The 22,396-nt window shown below is 43.9% G+C and overlaps 1 protein-coding gene across 6 annotated transcripts in view; it reads left to right on the forward strand.

Moving 5' to 3' along the window:
• ACACA (acetyl-CoA carboxylase alpha) overlaps positions 1 to 22,396 on the forward strand; it is a 1,199,721-nt gene that overhangs the window by 262,151 nt on the left and 915,174 nt on the right. For all 6 annotated transcript variants that reach the window (XR_013608606.1, XM_078679777.1, XM_078679779.1 and 3 more), the window contains 5 exons: positions 648 to 798; positions 1,580 to 1,683; positions 5,066 to 5,147; positions 7,587 to 7,732; positions 17,674 to 17,824. Coding sequence is in view for 5 of the 6 variants with exons in the window: in XM_078679777.1 (XP_078535903.1) it covers positions 648 to 798; positions 1,580 to 1,683; positions 5,066 to 5,147; positions 7,587 to 7,732; positions 17,674 to 17,824 (634 nt within the window). In the remaining variant the exon portion in view is untranslated. The remainder of the gene's footprint in view (positions 1 to 647; positions 799 to 1,579; positions 1,684 to 5,065; positions 5,148 to 7,586; positions 7,733 to 17,673; positions 17,825 to 22,396) is intronic.

Here is a 22,396-nt window from a genome sequence, read left to right on the forward strand (position 1 = left end):
GCTCATGAGGCACCGCTCCTGGCTTGTATTGCCCACAATCTTACAATTTATCAGTATGAACAAGCTCCTCACAGCCCATCCATGTGCTCTCAAACTCCTCTCTTTGTGTACCCTGGAGCTGTGACCTTTCACTTTGCCAGTCCCTCTTGTACCATGTCTCCCAGCTTTTTATCCAAGTGCTTCAAGCTCATCTTACCTGCCCTGGCGCAACATCCCTAGTGAGTGGTGAAATGGGAACAGTACTGGGACTCTGACTATGGAAATATAGTGGCAACTAATGCATTCTGCCTCACAGGAGAGTCCTGGACTCTGTCCTGTTTTTTATCACACATACCTTTAAAGTGAATCAAGATTAGGATTCAAAGAGGGATTTAAAGATCCTAGAATCAAGACATCTGTATTCTTCTCCATGAATCCCTGCTCTTTTGGAACATTGGGTTTAAGGTGTGGTGATTGTGATTTAAACCCCGCCTCCCTTCAGAATCTCTGTGCCCTTTGCAATGGGTAGGTATTGTTTTCCGCCTTAGGATCTGAAGTATATGGGCCGAGCACGTAGAGCAGGTTTTCTTCACACCTAGTGCTGTTTATGTAGTGCTGCTGTTCTCTGTAAGACTTCTCTCACCGCAGACTTTGGTTTTCTACCACAGCAACATGGTGGTGGCACTGAAGGAGCTCTCTATTCGTGGAGATTTCCGCACCACTGTTGAGTACCTGATCAAGCTACTGGAGACAGAGAGCTTCCAGCACAACACCATTGACACTGGCTGGCTGGACAGGCTCATTTCGGAGAAGGTGCAGGTGAGTGATGCAGAATGGTTCGGATTGGTATCTGAGGGACAGGCAGTTATACAGTTTCTCTGGACACCAGCATTCTAAACATCTGAAGGCGCTCAGGGGGTCATATAGCAATTGTTCTTTCTCATTGCATTTGCTAAAAGTTGATACAGATTGTGTTGCTTTTTTGTAATCCTTTTCACAGACTCGCCTCAAGAGGCCTATTCTTATGTAAACTACCGTGGCCAAAATTGTGAAAATATTTTTTATTTAAAATACGTGTGAGTCTGTGAAATCTTTAGCTTTTTATGCATATTTTGTAGGGTGGGCATCTGAAAATTGCATGCTGGACATGCCCTCACATTTAAAAGGCACGCCAGATACCACCTTAATGTATTGCGCATAGACTGTGTAAAGTCATGTGGTGAATATTGCATTTCGTACACTCTTAAGAGTACACACTACTTGACATTGAGTTCCAGCTCTCTGAATCACACTGTGAGATCTGTGACAGGTTATTGGACCAGTCACACCTGAACTGCCTTGATAGGTAAAGTGTCTTGTTTGAGATCTTTTGTTTACATTTTAAATATATAATTTATTTGAGAGCCCTAAGATGAACTAATACCAAACTTGGACAGTAGCAGTAAGTCCAGGCTGATCCACTGATGTTCAAGAAATGTACGTTCATTTATTAGGATTGGATAAAACATTTGTCAACTTTTACTTTTGGGTTCCTGGAAAACGTATCTGTGCAGCAGTCCAGAGTGGCCGTGTTGTTAAAAACCTTCCCTCCTCTTCCTAGGCGGAGAGACCAGATACCATGCTGGGGGTGGTCTGTGGCGCACTCCATGTGGCAGATGTGAGCTTGAGAAACAGTGTCTCCAACTTCCTACATTCTTTGGAAAGGTAAAACACATCAAAGATCTATTCATCTCAGTCTTTCCAGATAGGGTATCTTCATAGCCAAGAGAACAACGGTGTTGAGAATTGTGAGGAGGTGGGGTGAGGCAAGACAGTAGCCCGCTGGTGTGGGTTTGGTGTAAGCAGGGGCAAAGCCTGGACTGTTGTGGAATCTGGTAAATGTAGCATGCGTGATTTCATCTGTATTCCCCAAAGTACATTTACAGTATTATCTCATATGGTTATTCATTTAAACTGGACTGGAGCAGCGAAAGGGATCATGTATATCCAGCTCAGATACAAACAAATGACCATTGCCATTTGATGATGCAAACTCCATCACGGTACATCAGAACCATAGATGTCTGGGTGTATCTTACAAATAAGAATGCATTTAACAAAATTCTTTCCGTGCCATATAAAACACACTAGCTATTATCATGAGGGGTCAAAAGCTTCAGATAGGTGGTCAGTGCAAAGTAATACATTTTCTATATCAGCACACACTGCAAAATGTATGGGCTGCGGTTGTTGCCAACATTTTTGCCAGACAAACCTGAAACGTAGCAACACAACGGTTTTTACCTTAGATCACACACTTTGATATAGCAGAATGCTGGGTTGGAACCTGGATATCTAGCTCCAAAGTATATAAATATGTTGCTAAACTACATATCCTCCCAAGCAAACCCTCCTATAGAATCACTAATGCTAACCTAGTCCCTGTAACATTCAGTGTTCCAGTTAGAAACCTTTGGGAGTTCACTGAATGTTATCTTGAAAGAGTGAGTTTGCTATGTGTTATTTGTAGGCATTCACTTTTAAAACTCATGATCTGTAAATCACATAGCAGTTTACAAAATGTGTTATTTTTAATACATCTCCAAGAAGTCTCTGTCTTTCAGCAGTAAATATCAACCTAAAGAGTGCTTTTTCTTTTGTTTTTTGGTGTTCTTTAATAAGTGAACAACATATTTAAGCTGAAGCACAGACATATGAAAGAGAACAGCTAATCTTTTAAGACGTAGAGCCTGATTTAGATCTCTGCACACGGGTTACTCCATCACAACAGTGACGGATATCCTGTCCTCTGAAATATAAATCCCACTATATCCTATAGAATTTATGTTTTGGCATACAAGATATCCATCACCATTGTGACGGAGTAACCCGTCTGCCGAGATCTAAATCAGGCTCTTAGTTATACCTTGCTTGCCTTACATGTTGTCTGCACCAGCATTCTCAGCAGACAATTTCTTAAAATTAAAAGTAAATTGTCTGCTTCAGAAAAGTGGAACTCTGGAAAGAAAATCCAAAACAATCTTGTAGTATCCTGCATATTATACTGTAAGGTGTTTTACCAGCCCTGCTCTGCCAGTGCCTGGGCTCTGACTCATTAGAATGTTGGAGTCTGATGATGCCTCGGAATGTTGGGACTGAGAGAGGCAGAGAGACAGTGGGTCATGGGCTGAGCAGCTGACAGGCAGCTCCTGGTGGGGCTCTAATCTACCACATATCTACATGATGTCCTGTACCTTGCAACATGTTATCTTCATGAAATAAATCATCTTGAAATACTACCTTCCTGAGTGGACCTTCTTCACTACAAATCTTTTAACTAAAATGCTGTTTGAATGAGAAATAAAATAGTCAAGATACCACGAGGACCCACTACTTCACTAGCCTTCTAACCTAAGCCCCCTGTGATGTACTTGAATCACTGTGGTTCACTGCTGCCCCGCTATCCACCTCTTGTTCGGTCTATGCTCTGTACCTCTTCTTTGGTCTATACACCCACTTATACCTTAGCGCCACTACCCATGCACATACTCCATAGTACTCTTACTGCTGTCTGTACCTTAGTTCCTGTACCGCTGACTAGCTCCTATTACTGCGACACCTACTCTTCCTTCATACATCTACACGTGGCTGCACCCTAGTACTTCTACCACTACCTGTACCCTAGCACCTCCACTACTACTACTTAAACCTTAGTACCTTTACAGTTTCTTATACCTCAGTACCCATATCCCTACCCATGCCATAGTATCTCTACTCCTGCCAGCAGTATTTGCAATCCTACCTATTCTTTGATATATTTAAAATTTCCTAAATCCTAGTACCCTTACTCCTCCCCAGAACTCTACACCTGCCTAGAACCAAGTACCTCTACCCTTACTTATACCTCAGTGCCTCTACCTGTACACTTGATACGTTAATTTTGCATATTTCCAAGTACCACTACCCCTTATACCTGAATCACTATACCCTTGCAGATACCACCTCTTCCCCTGCCTGTACCCTGGTACCTTTGCATATCTACCTTACCTATATCCTTGAACTATTATCTTGTGTATGTTGCATCAACTCTGCCTATATGCTAGTAGCATTACTTTTGCTCTACCCTTGTAACGCTGCTCCCACTTACAACATATGTGTTCCCGCTCTGCATTACTCCTGTCCTTGTTTCTCCTCACCTGTTTTCTTGAGTAGTTTTCCTGTCTCGCATATCCTAATTGTCTGTTGTGGGTTTTTTTAAATGTCAAAATTCTGCGATTTTGATAGGAAAATGGTTAACCATCGTTTTGGAAATTCACCTAAATAGAGCTTTTCCATCCTGAGGTCATCGGGGTGATGTTCTAAATTTTGTTTTTTTACACCAGAAATGAGGTAGAGGCGTTTTGTAGTTTATCTTTATGGTCAAATATTATATATGTATAGGTACTGAGGAGTAAACTTATACGATTCAACCACTTTGGGCACACTTTATCTCACTGCTATCTCCAATTTCTTGTAAACCAGAGCTCCTGTTGCATGTCTCCTTTTCCTTATTTTCTGTTTATTGTTCTTCATCACTCTACTCCTCATTTTGTATTCCCCTTTACTAAACCGTCAGCTGTTTCAATGTCCATGTCCCTTATTTACTGTTCACATTATCCAGTTCTCTCATTTTGTTTCTTGTTCGTTCCCTCCTGTCTCTGAATCCTGTGGTCTACATGCTATCCTCAATGTCCTTTCCTGTTTCTTTCTCTAATTCCCTTACTGCTGCCTGGACCTACTTATTGTTCTTAGCTTTGACCACCATTTTATCTTTTAGCAAATATTTTGGTTTGTGCAGAGGAACCACAATGAATGCCTAACCTGATGTATCGAAGTAAAGGTGATTCATTGTCTACAACACATGTCCTGCTTCAGAGTATTCATAGTGCACACACCATGCTAGAAAACCCTTGTCAATAGATTTGTTCAGTTTGAATGGCCAGCGGCTTGATCGGGATGTTGCCCCCTCACGATTTTTGTGGCTAGTGGGCTTGTAAAACCATCCCACTCAGTGGCCACTGTTGGATGATGCTATGTCAGACTAACCATGGCTCTTGTCTTCTCCTAGGGGTCAGGTGCTGCCTGCGCATACGCTCCTCAACACGGTAGATGTGGAGCTCATCTACGAAGGCTCCAAGTATGCGCTAAAGGTTGGTGTTGTTCCTCTCCATTAATACATAACTTGCTGTCTGTGTTCCCTTATGTTTCTTTGTTACATCCAGAGCAACTGGGTTTTGGTACATTATTTACTCAATGTGTAGAATCATCGGAGTAGGACATTCATGATCTGCCTTGTTCTACTGACCTTCATACAGATGACACCAGACAGTACCAGCAGTTGTCTTCCATGAGTTAGTGAAAATCAGAGACTTATTGGAAGAAGCCTGATCGTTGATATCAAAGCACCCTTTTCTTTAATTATTATAATAAAATAAGTATTTTTAACTCCTGGCATATTAATATGTCTGAGGCAGAGATTAGCTTTGGTTGCTGTTTTAGGGCCCAATTTAGAGGTTGGCCCTAATTAGGGTGGAAAGTGAAATGTCTTTTTTTCCTATCCATCACTGCCAGGAAAGGCCATGCTGTGAGAGACAAAATAAATAATGACCCCCACATCCTAGAAGAAAACTTTCATGGTGTGAGGGATCATTAATTTTTTTGTTTTTCAGAAGTAAACTCTAAAAGTCACTCCTTCTCTGCTCTGCCCCTTTTTCACACTAATTCCCCTTTTCTTGATCTTACATCCTCTTACTCTCCGATACTCTATACCCTCCTGTTTCTTCAACTCTTTATTGATTTCTAGCCTCTTCTTTCTCTGTCTCACACTCGCTTGGCCCTGTCACTCTCCATCTTCCTGCTCGTCACCTTTTCTTTCCTGCTTATTTTTCTGCTATCTTCATTTCACTTTTTAATCCCAACTCTCAGTAAATCCATCTTTTATGAGTTAATTTTCTACAAACGGTCTGACAAACTTTTCAAGCGTCCCTTTTACTATGGTCTGTATTTTTAGACCAGTCCTGCTTATTCAGCCATGAAACAAATCCATGGTGAGCAAAAGGAAATACTGACTTTTATACTGACTTTTACAAAACCTCTTACTAGCCATTGCAGTATCACTGGCAAGCATGTAAACTCATCAGAAGACTCAAGAAAGAGCTACTTGAGAGGGAGGAAAATGGGACGTCCTACTAAACAAGGATATCCTATCTCTTGTACTAGCAAACATCTTGTCCTGGTCTATAGCAATAATAGGGCAACACATTGTATATCCAAGCCACCAGACAGCAGATCAAGCCTCGGCTCCCCAGGCCACCTTGTTTTCTACAGAGATGACTTTTGATTGTCCGGTAAACTCTGTACTGCATTGCTGCGTGGAAAGGTGGGTTCTTCCTTTCGTGGTTACCTTAAACAGCACTGAGTCCCAGAGGGAAGCTTCATATTTTAAACTCAATAATCCTTCTTACTGGTCTGAATGCCCTGTGCCTCCTCTGGTGCCTCCTATCTTCCCTTGAATTCAGAGACCCTCCTTTGGAAGCCATTCATGTGGGTCTCACAACCGGAGGGATTACCCATCTCCAGCAGTGGAGTCCAGCTCCCAGTGTCCTCTTCACCCCACGATCTCTCGCAGGGAGCCGAAGAGTCTTGCATATCTCCAGTGTGGGGTTAGATTTATTTCCCAGCACCTCCTTCTGCAGAAGTGATATAACAGTGCTGATATCCTCCTGAGGAATAGGGTGGGACCAGAGTATTCGGATTCTAGAAACTTTTGTCGCATTCTCAGGTAATTCAACTTGTTCCAAATGCATCATGGCAGATGTAGGACAATCCTTGAAGGAGAGATCACTCTGTATTTTATCATTGCGCGCTGTGGACTGTCTGCCGCTGTGTTACTCTGGTATCCAGTTCTGTACCCCTCTCTGCAATTTGTGTCTTCAAATCCTCCAAGTTGTTTTCCATAGATGTTCCGTAGGGGCAAATCTATATGCATATACTTGATGTAGGCAATAAATCTGTAAATTGTACATATATACAAAATTCTCCTGAGTTTATGTTGAGTTCAGGTTAGAGGATAGGGTAGTGTCCCATTGTCACTCATGCTCCGCAAATCATTAAGTAGGTCCAGTAGAAGAGAGATTTGCCAGACGGTGTTCTTCCAAATTACCTGATTTTCTGGAGCGGTGTGATGAGAAAGTCTTTCAGACTTCGAAAAACCTTCCTTTATTGCAGGCAATTTTAAGTTTGCTCTCTTTGTGAGGCAGGGCTTTGGTTTACATTTGTTAAAGATCCTTTTCCTTTTGCCCACTTGCAACTCAGTTGTCATCTGGAGTATACTACCTGAAAGAGACAAATATCATAAACTATAAACAGTCTGAATTGTGTGACTCATTTACACACTGGATTTCTGAAAGCATACTTTCATTTACCCAGATCTCTGGAGCTCGCAGTGTTTTCGACCGCATGCTAGGTTGGCGGCATACTTTTAAATCATTAGAATGTACTGTGCACTCATGGCTCAATAGCAACACTACAAATGATCAGGTGAATATTTGTTGGATCACGCCTTACGATTTGTGTTTATTGATTTCCAGGTCACTCGCCAGTCTCCCAACTCCTATGTGGTGATTATGAATGGTTCAAATGTGGAAGTGGATGTGCACAGGCTGAGTGATGGAGGTTTACTCCTCTCATACGACGGCAGCAGCTACACCACCTACATGAAAGAGGAAGTGGACAGGTATGTGGCCAAATGACATACACTAATAGAATTATTTTCTTTTGACTCCCTGAGTTGTAAGCAAGAACCTGTGGCCCCCTCTTTCCCACACTTTGCCACTTTTCTAATCTCGTTGCTTGCATCTCACCACCTACAGCACAATTTGTTGCATCTATGTTTCCCATGCCGTCTAATATTTGCCAAATGTGCTGGTCTTGATTTGCGTTCCCGTGGCCCATAGCTTTCAGATTTTCTACTCTCTGATGTTGGTGCTACTTGCATATCGGTATACAAACTTGAATATGCGGCATATCGTGACCATATATACCCTGAGGTGCACGTGATCTAATGTGGTTGGCATTAGGAAAATGGTTCAAATGAACTAAAAAACTAGTGGTAAATAAAAACAAAGGTATCAGTAAATCATGAAGCTGAACCTGAAAAGATAAGAGTGTGGTGAATAATTCCAGCCCGGGCATATTCAAGTTTGTATACTAAGAGTGGTCTAACCTTAGACTGTAGTATAGGCCCAACCCCTCAAGTTAACACTTGCATATAGGTGGCATTAGTCTTAGCTCCCTTGATTTTTTCCCCACTGTTGTTGGTATAAACAATGCCTTTGTGTACAACTTTCCAGCTCTGGGAGCTCTGGTTCTTATTGTTGGCAGTGTAATCAACTGCTTGTTCATATTTTACTGCTGTTACTACTAACTATAGGGTGAGTGTGGTTCAAACACACAAAAGTGATGGAAAGAATGCTTGCAATACGTTTAACCACTGAGCTCCTGAGCAATTCAGGAGCTTTCCAACCCATCATTATTTTGCCCACCATGTCACCTCAGATTAGACTCAGCCGTATGAAACCAGTCTTGGTCCTACTCCAATAGAAGCAGTGGAGCCCAAACTGCCAAGCAAGGCAATCCCTAAATCGGAACAAAAGCAACCCAGAGCCAGTTTTGCCTTAGTCATGGGCTTATCAGCTGGATACCGCTTGGTCCCAGCAGTACAGTGAGCAAGGGGCCCACATCTTGGCACACCGTTGGCCACTTAAGGACGTTACATCAAACACACAAAAGGAGATGGGAAAATGCTTGGGTGATTGCAGTTGTCGTACCCTGAAGTACTGGGTGTCATATACTGTGTTTTCAGTGATATTTGATCACCCAGGCTTGGAGCTGCTACATTTTATGTTCTCTGGTGGTACCTTGAATGCCTGTATATCACTGCTTTGACAAACTTGTTGTACCTTTGGTGTCAATGAATGTAACCCAGAATATGGCCATATCTCCTGGCCTTAAGCTCTATGGTGCTCTCTTCTAGTTTCTAGCATTCAGCGCCTGAAGCTTATCTGTGTTATGCCCTATTGTGTGAAGTTATTGTTTCAAGCTTCTATGTGGCAAAGTCTATAATTTGAAAGTGTTGTGCATTCCGATGTCAGGGTGCCTCTTTCTTGTACGTCAAAACCTCAGATCCTATTAATTGAACCTCTGAAGTACATAGAGTCCTAGGAGTTCTGTTATGGTTCTGATTTGTAGAGCAAGCATTCGCCCTCAAAAGTTACATGTTGCATTTTATATTGCTTTGATCCTCTAAATAATGCACATAATGGTGGTGGTGCTTCAGACTCCAGAGTGTCTGTGTCTTTCTTTCTTGAATATCATTTTTGTCCTCATCCCTAGCTCTTGGTAACTGTGCTTCCAGCCCTATGTGTTCCCCCCTGGTGTCTGTGGCCTTGGCTTTCGAGTGTCAGTGACTCCAGATCTCTAGTATAAGCTGTCTGATAGTTGGATCACCACTCCTGAATGTCAATGACTTCAGTAATCTGGTGTTATGTCCCCTTGTATCTGCCCCTACCTCCTTTCTCAGTGGCTCAAACCTCCTGGTAGTCATCCCTAATGTCTGTACCATTTGCAAATCCCTGGTATTATTGACACTGGCTCTCGTTCCTTTAGCTCCTGATAGTCAGTGTGTTCCCTGGTATTATGCCTACTGGTGTTCATGCCCTTAGCTCCAGAGGTTTCCTCTATTCCCCTGGCATAGACGTTCTATTGTCCATCTTCTAGTTGTTGTGGGTCCATGGCCAAAACTTAGATGTCACTGGCCACAACTCCAACGTGCTATATACTTTGGTGTTGCCTATACTATCTCTATGATATTGATGTCCTGAACTTAGGTTTTGTTTCCTCTGATTACTTCCAAGTGCTGAGTCTCAGTGCCCAGTACCCAGTGCCCAATGCTCATACCTTATCGGTCTAACGCCTTCCTGTATTGCTTCTTTTTGCCTCAGTGAGGCGTTCACTGCTCAGATCTCTCATTCTCTGACCTTTGATACCTGTGCTTCTACTTTTTGGATGTCACTGCCATAGGTTTCTGGTGTTATACCTTAAGAGTGTTGCTTTTTTATGCCTCAATGAGGCTTTCACCGCCCAGATCCCTCAATCCATGCCAATTCATACCCATACTTATACTTTTTGGATGTCACTGCCACAGGTTCCTGGCGTTATACCTTATGTGCTGTTTCTGAATCTCTGGTTCTCAGGTAATGCTACCCCCAGTTACTTGCTGGGGGTTCCCCCAGTTACGTTGCCCCTGTGCACCCCATTGTTAGTGTCTTCAGCTCCTAGATATTTTGGACATGGTGGTGTGGAGTTTATGTTCTGTGTATCGTTGTGCACCTGCAGCTCTTGGACATTGTTTCTTATGGTGTCTGTGCTTTTTTTGTCGGGTCTCACTCACTGCCTCTTGTCTCTGAGGGCTTGCCCGTCTTACTCCTGACACTCATTACTCTTTGGGAATCATTGATTTCTTCACCCCCATGTGGAGACATTGTTTCAGTGCCCCGGAGGCCCTTCCCACCAAAGTCCTTGAAGTCATTATTCCCATGATCTTGGTGTGATTGGTGACTACCCTTAGAGTCAATACTTCTGGACCACTGGGAGGCATTGCTGCTAGCAGTTTTTGCTAACAGGCACACATGAGTTAATGTTCTATGCTGATGTAACCCTAAGCCTCTGAGTCTATATTTCCAGATCATTACTACCTCCAAGTCATTACTCCGTGAGGATGTATTGAATGATTCCAGTCATTAGTTCTAAGACCTTCGGGGTTAATGTTTCCAGGCCCTGATAGGTCTCTCACCTGATGGGCTGTGAGGTCTTGCACCCTGATCGCGAAACTCACCTCTGCATGAATGTCGTAGACTTGAGGTTAGCGAGTGTGACCGGACTATAGCATCTTGGGCTGGTGGCCTGTTACCCACAGTGAGACCTTGCACTTGACCAGAACTGAGTTGTGAGCTATATCCTGCCACCACATATCTACGACAACTAGTCTCAAGCACAGGCCGCATGACAGACGTAGTAGTATCTTCTTTGAAGGACTCCAAACGTTGTGACACCTTCACATAGTTGCTCTTGAATTGTGTGGTGATAACCATGGCCCCACACCTGTTCCCACCAGTTAGCAGTCTCTCAGAGTACAAACCTTCTTCCCGAGTGCAACCTTGAAAGTAACACATTTGTGGGATGAGTCAATGCTTTTGAGCAAATGCTGTGGCTATAATGTCCATCTGTGCTTGGACGGTGCTGAGTGGTCAGTTGGTCCTTGGATGATTGCTTTCACTTCTACAGTGAATAGATTCCAGTGCTCTGTTCTTGCCTCACAGAGTTTTCCTCATTCTTGCTGAATTTCCTGTTCTGGCAGTGTCTGGCAGAGTGTACCTGACACATACTGGAGAGAGATACGATATGTGCCATCAGTAGCCCTACCCCAAAGTTTGGGCCTCATAGCTTCCCATACATCTGATTAATGTTAGACTCTCCCTTCCACTAAAACGGGCCTGTTACGAGAGCAGATACCCTGACTGTAATGTCTTGTGAGTTATCGGTGACAGACCCTTCTGGTTTCTGATGGTCTCTGTAGAACTGTGATATAAGTGTTCGGGTGTGATGAATAGAGTTAATGTTTAGAATGTTAAGTTCGCAGTTGCACGCAGAGGAATACAGACGTAATACCAAGCTCCGTGTGTGGCCTATTCATTAATGAGTACCTAGGCTGGGGAGGATGCTACAACAGTGTCATGGTACTCCCTCCACCTGCTTCTATTTCACTAGAACAAATCATTACTGCGACGAGCAAAGATAGAGACATGTTAATACTAAAATATTTTATAGCATTTCAATCCTGGAAACAGCACACTCGACCTCTCACACATGACAGCGAATAGCAGAGGTTTAAAAACGTGAAAGATGAATTGTCCGTTACTCAAGAAGGTGTTGTCTCACAAGGTTTGAGAATTGTCTCCAAAAACAAGTAATTGAAGTGGTCTATGAAGGACAATGTGGAATTGTTGCCGTTAAACAAGCTCTCCGAGACCAAGTTTGGTTTCCTCATCTGGACGACAGATTTGAGAGAGAGAGTTCAAGGTCTGTAATTTGTGCAATTGCTTATCTCCCAAAACCACTCAACATACCTTGAACATGTCGGATTCACCAAAACATGTATGGGAGAGAATCGCTTTTGATTTCTTTAGTCCTCTTGAAAACGGACATCACCTGATGGAGGTTATCGATGAATACTCCTGTTTTCCAATAGTAGAAGAGCTCTTCGAAGTCATCACAAAGTTAAATGGCATTTTTGCAACATGGGGCGTTTCTTCAATTTTAAAGTCTGACAATGACCCACCTTTCAGCAGTCCAGAATTCAGAGACTTAAATAATCTCAGTTTGAAGTATCAGAAAAGCACACCTCTTTGGCCACAAGCAAATGGCATTGTTGAACGTTTTATGAGCACACTTATAAAGACCGTCCAGCGTGCTACATTGGAGAATCTTGATCTGAAAGGGGATCTCCATGCTGATCTTTGAGCTTACCAGTCAACCCTTCAGTCATTGACAGGTGAAAGTCCTGCTACCTTGGTGTTCATGAGAGCCATGACGACCAAATTACTACAATAGACAAACAGAAGTTCTACCACAGATGGTGAACTTCATCAGACAGACTTGTGCCATGAGCAAAAGATGAAAGTATATGCCAATAAGTGTTGATGTGCCAAGAACACTAATTTCAATGAAGAAGATCAAGTATTGTTTTTTTTTTTTTTTTTTATTTGTTTTTATTGCAGAATTATAGACAAACTTCAAGGTCAAACGACCAGACAACCTCCTACAACTCGAGGCACCATAACGTGACAAAATAGTACACAGCCATTTAGCCCACATCCCGGAGGCCGGGCGGCGCACCAATCATCTCTTTCCGTCCGGTCCACATAGCGGCCAAAAGGACATCCGGCCAACAGCACGATCATGTATCTGCTTTTTTATCACCTAACAAACTCCCCCCCAACGCTGATGCTTCCCACATTTTCCTGTATGCCATGTCCAGGCCCCCAGTATCCACCCCAGCATGTCCACCTTAGTCCTCCACTAGATCAGTCGCCCGATCGCGTCTAATACCATTCCCTCCTCATCGACCCCTACGTGTCTCCCTACCACCGACTGCAGGTGAACTGGTGGGATCCCCTGACTTGGAAGCCCCCTTCAGTGTGTCAGCAGTGTCCCAGTATCTATCCCCCCCGACCCCCCCCCCCCTGCCGCCATAGATGTGGGTGGTATCTATGTGTCCCAGAAACTGCGTCAATACGCCCATCGGGGTCAAGCTGTGGTCTCCCTAGCCTCATGGAACCTCCCCGTCCAGGCTCCCCTCCTCTTCCTCCCTGGTCAAGTAGTCGTTCAGGGCCTGCACAATCATCTCCCATGCTCTCGCAAGCTCTAAGCTCTTCTCATTACCGGTCCGCGTAGCCTGCCGCATTCTGAGCACACTCTCGCATTGGGACCATTTACGCAGCTCATTCGACCATCTCCGGACAGACGGGCCCTCCCTGGACTTCCAGTGCCAGGTAATCTCCCTCTGCGCCAGGATAAGTCCTAAGTCGATAAACTTGCTCGTGTTTTTGGTCTTCGCCGTGTGTGGGAACCACAGCAATATACATGCGGCCATGTCAAAGTCCACCTCCCTGTCCGTGACAGCATTCAAAAGCTCCCCCACCTCTGCCCAGTACGACCCCAACCGCGGGCAACCCCACAGCATATGGTCTAACTCAACTGCAGGTACCAAGCATCTCGGACACGCTGCATCCTGTACCTGAAAGTACCGTCTGATTTTCCCTGGCGTCAGGTATGCTCTATGTAATATGAAGAAATGGACCTGTTGGAAGCGAGCGTTCCTACAGCCCTTCCACGCTCTCTTCCAAATGTGGCCCCACTCCGGGTCCGTATGGGCCTACCTATACTGTCCTCTCATTTCTCCTTCAGCTCGGACAACGGCGCCAGACCCTCGTTCAGCATTCTCGAATGAAGACAGGTCACCGCCTTTACCGTACCCGCAGCCATCACAACGTACTGGCAGGCCATAGTCGTTTCTGGTTCGCCTAGTCCCCCCTGCCAGTGTTTTTGTATCGCCGTAGTCACAGCGGCATGCAAGAGGTAGCTCCCATCCGCAAGCCCAAATTGGTCCTGCAACACCCGATAGGGTACTAGCACCCCGTCCGCATAAAGATCTCCCACCATCTGCAATCCCAGGTCCTCCCATTCCGCCAACGGAGACCAATCACCTCCATGAGGCAGTGCCGTCAGCATTCCCAGGGGGATCTCTGGTGCATATGGGCGAGCAGAACCCGCTCTCTTCAGGCTCCTAAGCCAGCACGACCTGAGGGTTTTCTCTTCAATCGTGAGATCGCCCAATCTCAGCTTTTGCTGCAGTACAATGTAGGACAGGATGTGCCGCTGAATCCCCTTCCCTCGTCCCTGGTTGGGGCCCCTGAACTCTCTCGCGACGTTCTGCGTCAAGATCTGGAGCTGGGCCGCTAGGTAGTACAACTCAAAATCGGGGACCGCCATCCCCCCCTCAAGCTTGGGCCTATGCAAAGTATGCAACTAGAAGATCAAGTATTGGTGTGACCAATGAGAAAACAGACACCTGATGCTCCCTTTGATGCTGAACACTTCAAAGTTGCGACTAGTAAAGGACACGTGGTGACTGCTCACCGTTCTGGAAATTCCACTACGTGAGATTCTTTGCAGTTCAGGCGTCTGCCTCATCATTCGCCAGTTCCTGATGTCAGATATGAGACTAGATTGATTGAGATGGTAGAGAGCCCCCTGACACCATCTGACCCTACATCACCAGTGCTAGTCATGGACACTTCTCTTCTCTCTTCACAGCCTCAGAGGACACAATCTGGGTGTTTGGTCGGAGCTCCCCGACGACTTACAGAGGAGTTGTAATGTGTATATATATGTGTGTGTGTGTGTAATTTATGTATTTATTATTTAACAAGGGGGGGTGTAGGGTCTTGTGAGTTAGCGATGACAGGACCCTTTTGTTTTCTGATGGACTCTGTAGAACTGTGACGTAAGTGTTCGGGTGTGATCATTAAAGTTCATGTTTAGAATGTTCAGTTCGCAGTTACACCCATAGGAATAAAGACGTGTACGAGTACCCAGGCTGTGAAGTATGCTACACTGACAACCTGATATTATCTGAAGCAGTTGCAGCTATGGGGCTAGGAAAGACCATCCTCATGGGCCCACAAGTAGTTGAATCCTCACTGCAACTCTGTGCTCCCCCACACTTAAATTTAGTTTGATCCATTGTAAATAGGAATATGAGCAAGAGGAGGTTGAATGCTAAGCGTAATGCAGAAATGGATAAACTAGCTTCTGAAATGGAGCAGGGTGCTAGTCAATCCGATTTACAAAATGCCAATTCACTTTATAAACCTCAAGCGACGACCCAAACTCAGGCTTTATTTTATTTATTTTTAAAGTTTTATATAGCGCAAACAATGATCCCGAAGGATATCAGAGCGCTCATGGGAGGTTCCTGGAAACCGTGTTGGCACCCCATTAGTCCTTTGGGCGGTTGTGGTCCTGAACAACCGGGGGCTTGCCTTGCTATGCTCTGCCCTGAAAGGGTCGTGAGTAATAAGGGACCAGGTGTCACGTGATCCGGGAGGAGGATCATCAGAAGGGGCAGCACAGATGGGGTTCGCCCCAGTGCTGCTTGGCTCATCAGGCGGCCCAGCTGGTTGCCTGCCCTTGGATCGCCCGTAAGATAACCCACCATATTACATAACGGTGTATGTAATAAACCTGCAGCAACTTTACCCAAACAAGAAATGTGTTGTGTGTTTATTTATTATCATGCATGTTATGTTGGAGAGGTGGGGAAGGAATGCCTCTATAAGGATACCCAGTAATCCAGATGGAGCAACTACAAACCTAGACTATGCCACTGTAAAGGCAACACATTCTAATAACCAAAAGAAGTGCCCAAGGGGTTCACCCCATGCAAACCTTGATGGCCATTTGTATGCTGGAGGGAAGCTAACAACCATCCTTTGAGAATGTGGTTTTGAAGGTTCGAGCAAAGTAAATACATGGACTTATTATAGAAAGAACTGAACTGATTGACTAAGCTGACCTCAAGCTATCATGTGAATCAACTTGTTCCAAGCTAGTCTTCCTGCACAGAAATAAAAGGATGTATTTCTGTGAGACGCTCTATGAAGATCACATTTACACATAAAAACAGAAAATGGTCTAAAGAGAAGGTTGCAACCTTTGCACCGTGTCTGGCTGTACCTTCCAACCAATCGTGTTACTCACCTGACAGACCCAAGTAAAACAACCAACACATGTTCAGCTTTCTATGCCCACAAGTAGATCCGACTTATGCCGCCCTTCAGACAGAAAAGTTGTCATCCAGTCCTCAGGCCTGGAGTGTACCGGCATCTGAGTTCTGAATGACTAAAATCACAATCCGGAAAATGTTGAAATCCTTCAACAATGTGACTCAAGATAAATACAGAAGGCTCAGAGATGACAGACATGTAATTCCAATAACCTCCAAAGTGAAATCTGATGAATCTTGAGTGGGAACAAGTCCTAGCCTTCTTGAGAGAGAAGAGAAGCCCTGGAATGATCCAGCTCTCTCACCTAAGGGTAGTAGGAAAGTTGGTATAAAGGAATGGAAACGAGTGACCGGAGCATCTTAGGATGCAGCTTTGAAGTCTGCCAGGGATGCTAAGAAGAAACTGTGATGGAGCGTCCTCACTGTTCTCAATAGAGATGCTGTTCAGGCTCCTGGTACAAATCATGACCTCTCCGCCCCCTGTTTGTTCTCTTTTTTCGCCGTGGTGTGAGGCATCATATTCCTTAACGTTTAGAAGGGCTTCTTGTGAGTTATGCAATAAAAAATGGTTAAACAGACTCTAAACTACATTTCTTCTCACCACTCTTCGACATTATTTTTGTGTGAAAAATTCAACTGCTTTTAGCGTCACAGCCAAATCCAGACCTTGCTCCTTATTTCACACATGATGATTTTAACTTACTTTATTCCCCAAATAATGATCTATTTTCTTAAGCTCATTTCACCTACTCAAATATTCGTACGCACGTTATGCTGTAACTGCACCATCATGTTTGAATTGTATCTGTATATTTATAAACTATTTTGCTACAGCTAATGCTATGTATCAGACAGATAAATAATGTTTTTTCTGTTTGCACTAAAGAGCCAAAGTGTTTCATAAAACCTGGATTTTCCTATCAAGCCTTCTAGGCTAAGAAGAATTATAAAGTAACTCTCTAGACTATGTAGAATTATTGCAATTAACAAAAACCGTGTTAAAGCAACCATAGTATGTTAATAATAATACGTTGTATATATGTTGCTAAAAGAACAACAGTACTTGGACATTCTAGTTATTGTGAGTTATGTAGTTTCTACCTTAACTAGGAATTGTAACCCTCGCCACCCTCCAGGCAGGAGTAAGCCCTGTCTACTCAGGTGTGTTCCCCGTAAAAGAGGATGTACTTGACTGATAAACAGTGATGCCACTAACACTAAGCTTTGAGCGACGTCTTATTTCCTTCTTTGACAGTCTATATTGTTTTCAGGTACCGCATTACAATTGGGAACAAGACCTGTGTGTTTGAGAAGGAGAATGATCCCTCCATCCTGCGCTCCCCCTCCGCGGGGAAGCTCATCCAGTATGTGGTGGAGGATGGCGGCCATCTTTTTGCAGGGCAATGTTTTGCTGAAATTGAGGTATATTGGCACAATTCAAATAACTGTTGGTCATGACTATTGATTTCAGCCGTTAGCTCCTTTACCGCGGCGCAAATTCTGCTGTGGTGCTGGAGTTCTGAAGAGTGGGCGGGGCCGCGTCGGCCAACGGACGTGCGTGTCACTACCGAGGTAGTGCTCGCAACGGCCGTTGGCCGACGCGCGCAAGCAAGGGGTTAAACCTTCTTTTTTTGTATACAGTTTAATCATCTTGTGTAAATCATACATTCACCAATTTACTATCCTATTTAGTATCACAAATTCACAAATAAACCAGTGGAGTGAATGTTTGACTCACACAGTGATACATCACCCAAGAGCTATGAAGCCGATCTAGACTTTGGAGGGCAGCCTGTCATATTTAGAGATCCCCAGTGGCGACCGACACGGTTTGGGGGTGAGGGGGCATAAGGGGGAGGGAAGCAGATGCTAAAAAAACGAAAGAAAAACGTACCTTCTCGCTGCTTCCTCGCCGTTTCTCTCCTCTGTCGTCCCTCTGCTGCAGCTTCAACAGGAAACACACCCAGGGTCTCCATAACCAATGACAACGATGTAGCGTTGTGATTGGTCTGAGTGCCGTAGTTCAGTGCTCAGCCAGGGAATCTGGGCCTGTACATGTTCTTCATGCAGGCTGTAATGCTGCCTGCGTGGAGAACATTCAAAGTGCGTATGACTGTTTGGACGGCCCCAGAGGGCTGGCGAAAGTCATGCCCACTTGAAGTGAGCAAACCACTCCCCCTGTTCCTGTTGTGAGAGGAGTCCCACCCTGCAAAGCTGCAGCACATAATAAAATGATAATATGAGTTATTATCATTTTCTTTTTTCTTTTTTGCACTGCTAAAAAGCAGTGGGGCAACGCACCTCCGCCTTAGCGGAGAAGCCACCACTGGCGATCCCTCAACTACCCAATGGTGTATCCTCTGGTATGGAGGTTGCACTTGGACTGTAGGCTCAGCTGGGTGCATATACCATGCTTCTTTTGGGCAACTCGGCCTTCTTGTTTGTTTTCCTCAAAGCCCCAAGGACTTTGAAAAAAACAAAGAAATCATTGTGCTAGAGATCGCGGGTCACCCGACCAATAACGTCGCCACTTCTGGCTTCGGGCCCATATACTTTACTTTATCATATACATTGATCAGGTGACCACACAATCTACTACCAATAATTGTGAGTTCCCTTTCGATTTATTTCCAGTGTACCCAACTTACCATCCACCGTTATGGGTACCTATGACCACGATGGGTCAGGGAGCTAGCTGTAAAGGAAAGGCAGCAAAATACAAACCCAACTTTTATGCTTTATTTTATGAAATGACCACGGACAACTGGAAATTTTGAAAGCTTTATCTTAAATTCAAATAAAGGGCAGTCATACAGCTTTGTCAAAAGAATGCTAGTGCGACAGGGAACCCACTAAGTGAGAGGAAAACTAAGATAAGGGGCAAGGTGAGCACGCTATAAATCTGAGTTACTTAGTCAGTTTTCGAGAGAAAAACCAAGACCATATCAGGAAGTTGCAAACTGCAATACAGAAAATGATTTCTAAAAGGTAGGGTAACATAGGAACACGCTATGAAATCAAATGCAAACGATTTTATGAAATGCAATAGTTGCAGGAGAAAGCATGGAAAATTATTCACGTGCAAAGGTATGTCTTTATTAAAGCAAAGACAGAAAAATAGAAAGGTGCAGTTTAAGAACTCAGAGCAATATTTACCTAGACTGGTGTGAAAACCAACCCTGGCCACGGGTCAGTTAAGGACAGGAAAACCCTCAAGGAAGGATAACCCTCAGTGGGACAGCAGGTGCAGAATGGACACCCCAGGACAGGACAGGAAACTCAGATTCGGATCAGGACAGGACCACCAGGATACGACCAGCACCCGCAGTTCGGAAGCAACGCCTGCGCTCCACCCTCTCTGCAGCTATCAGTCAGGACCCCGATTGGGTCAGCGAATTCCCCAGCAAAGTGCTCCGCCAGCACTTAAGGTTCAGTAAAACCTTCAGAGTCTATGGTCAAATTTCGGACAGAGAGCTCCGCAGCACCTCTGTATCAAGTCACCTATTGAGTGCGTTGGGTCAGTGACAGGTCAGCTATTCAGACAAGTCGGACGATTTCTCTAGTTAAACCTAGGCTAGTTATACTGTTTAGGACAGGGTACCACCCCCCAAATGTTGCAAAATGTCAGAATCCTCAATTTGGATTGGTCCTAAGGTAGGCTTTGGTTAACACACCAATCGGAACAGACTATTCTAAGGCCTAATTTGCATCCTAAGGTGCCGCCTAGCAAGATTGGGGTTCCCACGAGAAGTCGCACAGAATACAATGAAACTTATACATTTGTAACAATATAGGGACATTGGCTCCATCTTCCTGGGTCAGAGGTAATTCTCCCAGGAGCATCTCGACTGTGGCTGCCAGCTGGCTGAGTTCCACGGTCCAAGTTTGTCTCTGGCCTTGCATCTGGAGCATGCGCAGAAAGGACCTTCAAAATGGCTCACGACCCATTCGGACCCCCATTTCCCGTGATACATGAAAAGTAAGCGAAAACAAATTAAAACATAGAAATGAATGAATGTATTACATGTCATGATTTCACATTTCAGGTTTATCATTATAAAAATATACTATGCATTATTGGTAAGTGCAACAAACAATTTCACAAGAGCAGCAGCACAAAGCTTCACCACGTTATAGCCATCTTATTGCTTATTACGCATGCGCACCCTTTCCCTCCAAAACTATCTCTACACGAAGTCACGTGAGTGTGACTGACGCATGCGCAGAAGAGGAAAGTCAAGCAGCGGCCATTTTAAAAACACGGATTAATCGTATTAGTAAAACACATAAGCAAGCTTCTCTATCATACATATATATCGAAAATAAAAGATATTAGTAAATCGTACAATTCGTTACGAGGTTACAACGGTTTCGAGGTTCATGAATCGAGCAAGTCGCGATGCGAAATCTTGCTCTATCAATCCCCTCTTTGATGATATTTACTATCATCACAAAAAAATGGAACCAGATGCCAACTTTCTTTCACACCTTGTACATCTCTATCTCTTCCAACAGGCGATTCAATTTTTCTTTCTCATTTAAAGTAGGGTGAGAATTTTTCACCTTTTTATAAATCTGATTATTCATTTCTTCCAATTCAAGTTCATCCGCACTCCGTTTCACTCCTCTCGCATTCACTTGGTATTTCTTTCGGTGTTTGCGACATTTGCAACAGACGAATATGAGAAATAGGATAAGACCTATCACTCCAATTGGCATCAGTACCTTTAACAATAAGCTTTTACCTAAACTAGCAAACCAATGACCTACATTGGAGAGACCATCAACCAGTCTCTTCCAGGCACTGTCAACCTCGAGTGGTTTGAGTTCCTTTTCCAAATTAGTAATGTTTTTCACATATCTTTTGAGCTGTACGCTTTTGTCCGAAATGTAAGTGCAACAATGTTGCGCCTTCAACATCCGGCAGACTCCGCCCTCTTTTGCTAATAAGGTGTCAAGAGCAAGTCTGTTCTGCAAAACCATTGATCTGATCGCAACCATTTCAGTATTGACCAGCAGAAATCCATGAGCTGTGTCAGTAGACAACACATCCACTATAGTGGATAATTTGCAAATTCTGTGAGTGTTCAGAACCACTCCCACTCCAGGTATCAGTGCACTAAAAATACTACCCATTATTTCACCTACGCTTTCTCTTTTACTACGCACTAAGCCATTAGTATTTTCACTGCTTCCAGCAATTTCATTCACATGGTATATTCTCGGGAAAACAATGCCAAAATAGCAGCTTCCATACCAGTGATCCGGCAATTTGAAATAAGCCTTGTCTCCACATATATAATAAATTCCAGGAAACACAGGCTCTGACCCATTTTTGAATCCCCAACCTCCAATTACCTTGTAATTATGTTCACATTGACTGGAACCAATGAATATGTTATTATAATAACTAGTCTTCTCGCGATGAAGACAGAGTTTCCCTTTCTTCTCGAAATCCAGCAACAAAGCAGGCCCTGCCCCGCCATTTGAGGTGCTTTCCATGTTCTCAGCCCATTTAGCTGTTTTCTGCTTTTTGTCATTTGCCTTCCTTTGGAAACTCTCCCTTCTTTTCTCTGCCATGTTTAAAAATATATTTTCTTGTTCATGCAATGTACAGGTCAAGTTATCTCTGTGTGCTTCAGCTATGTCTATATTGCCTATAGTCAGAAAATAGTCTCCCATATATCGTATTATGTCACTTTTGGTATGTACAGGATTCAGATTTCCACGAATGGGAAGTTCAGAAAAGATCACGTCATTATTAGAATAATAGTACTGTAACGGTCCTCTTTTGTAAAATAAGCTTGCTAAAATACTACAGGAGATTCCATAGGTCAGAGGTAGGTGATGATATGTCACGCCTTCAGCCACAGAAGTAGGTAGCTTCATGCAGACATAACAATCTTCTATTTCCATAGTTTCTACGTAATGCACTAACAAATTTGCGAAAACATTTAAATGTGTCTTGTTTCTAACTCCGTGGTAATGTAGTCC

Source organism: Lissotriton helveticus, chromosome 3_1 (assembly GCF_964261635.1).
Source record: "Lissotriton helveticus chromosome 3_1, aLisHel1.1, whole genome shotgun sequence".
Lineage (NCBI taxonomy): Eukaryota > Metazoa > Chordata > Amphibia > Caudata > Salamandridae > Lissotriton > Lissotriton helveticus.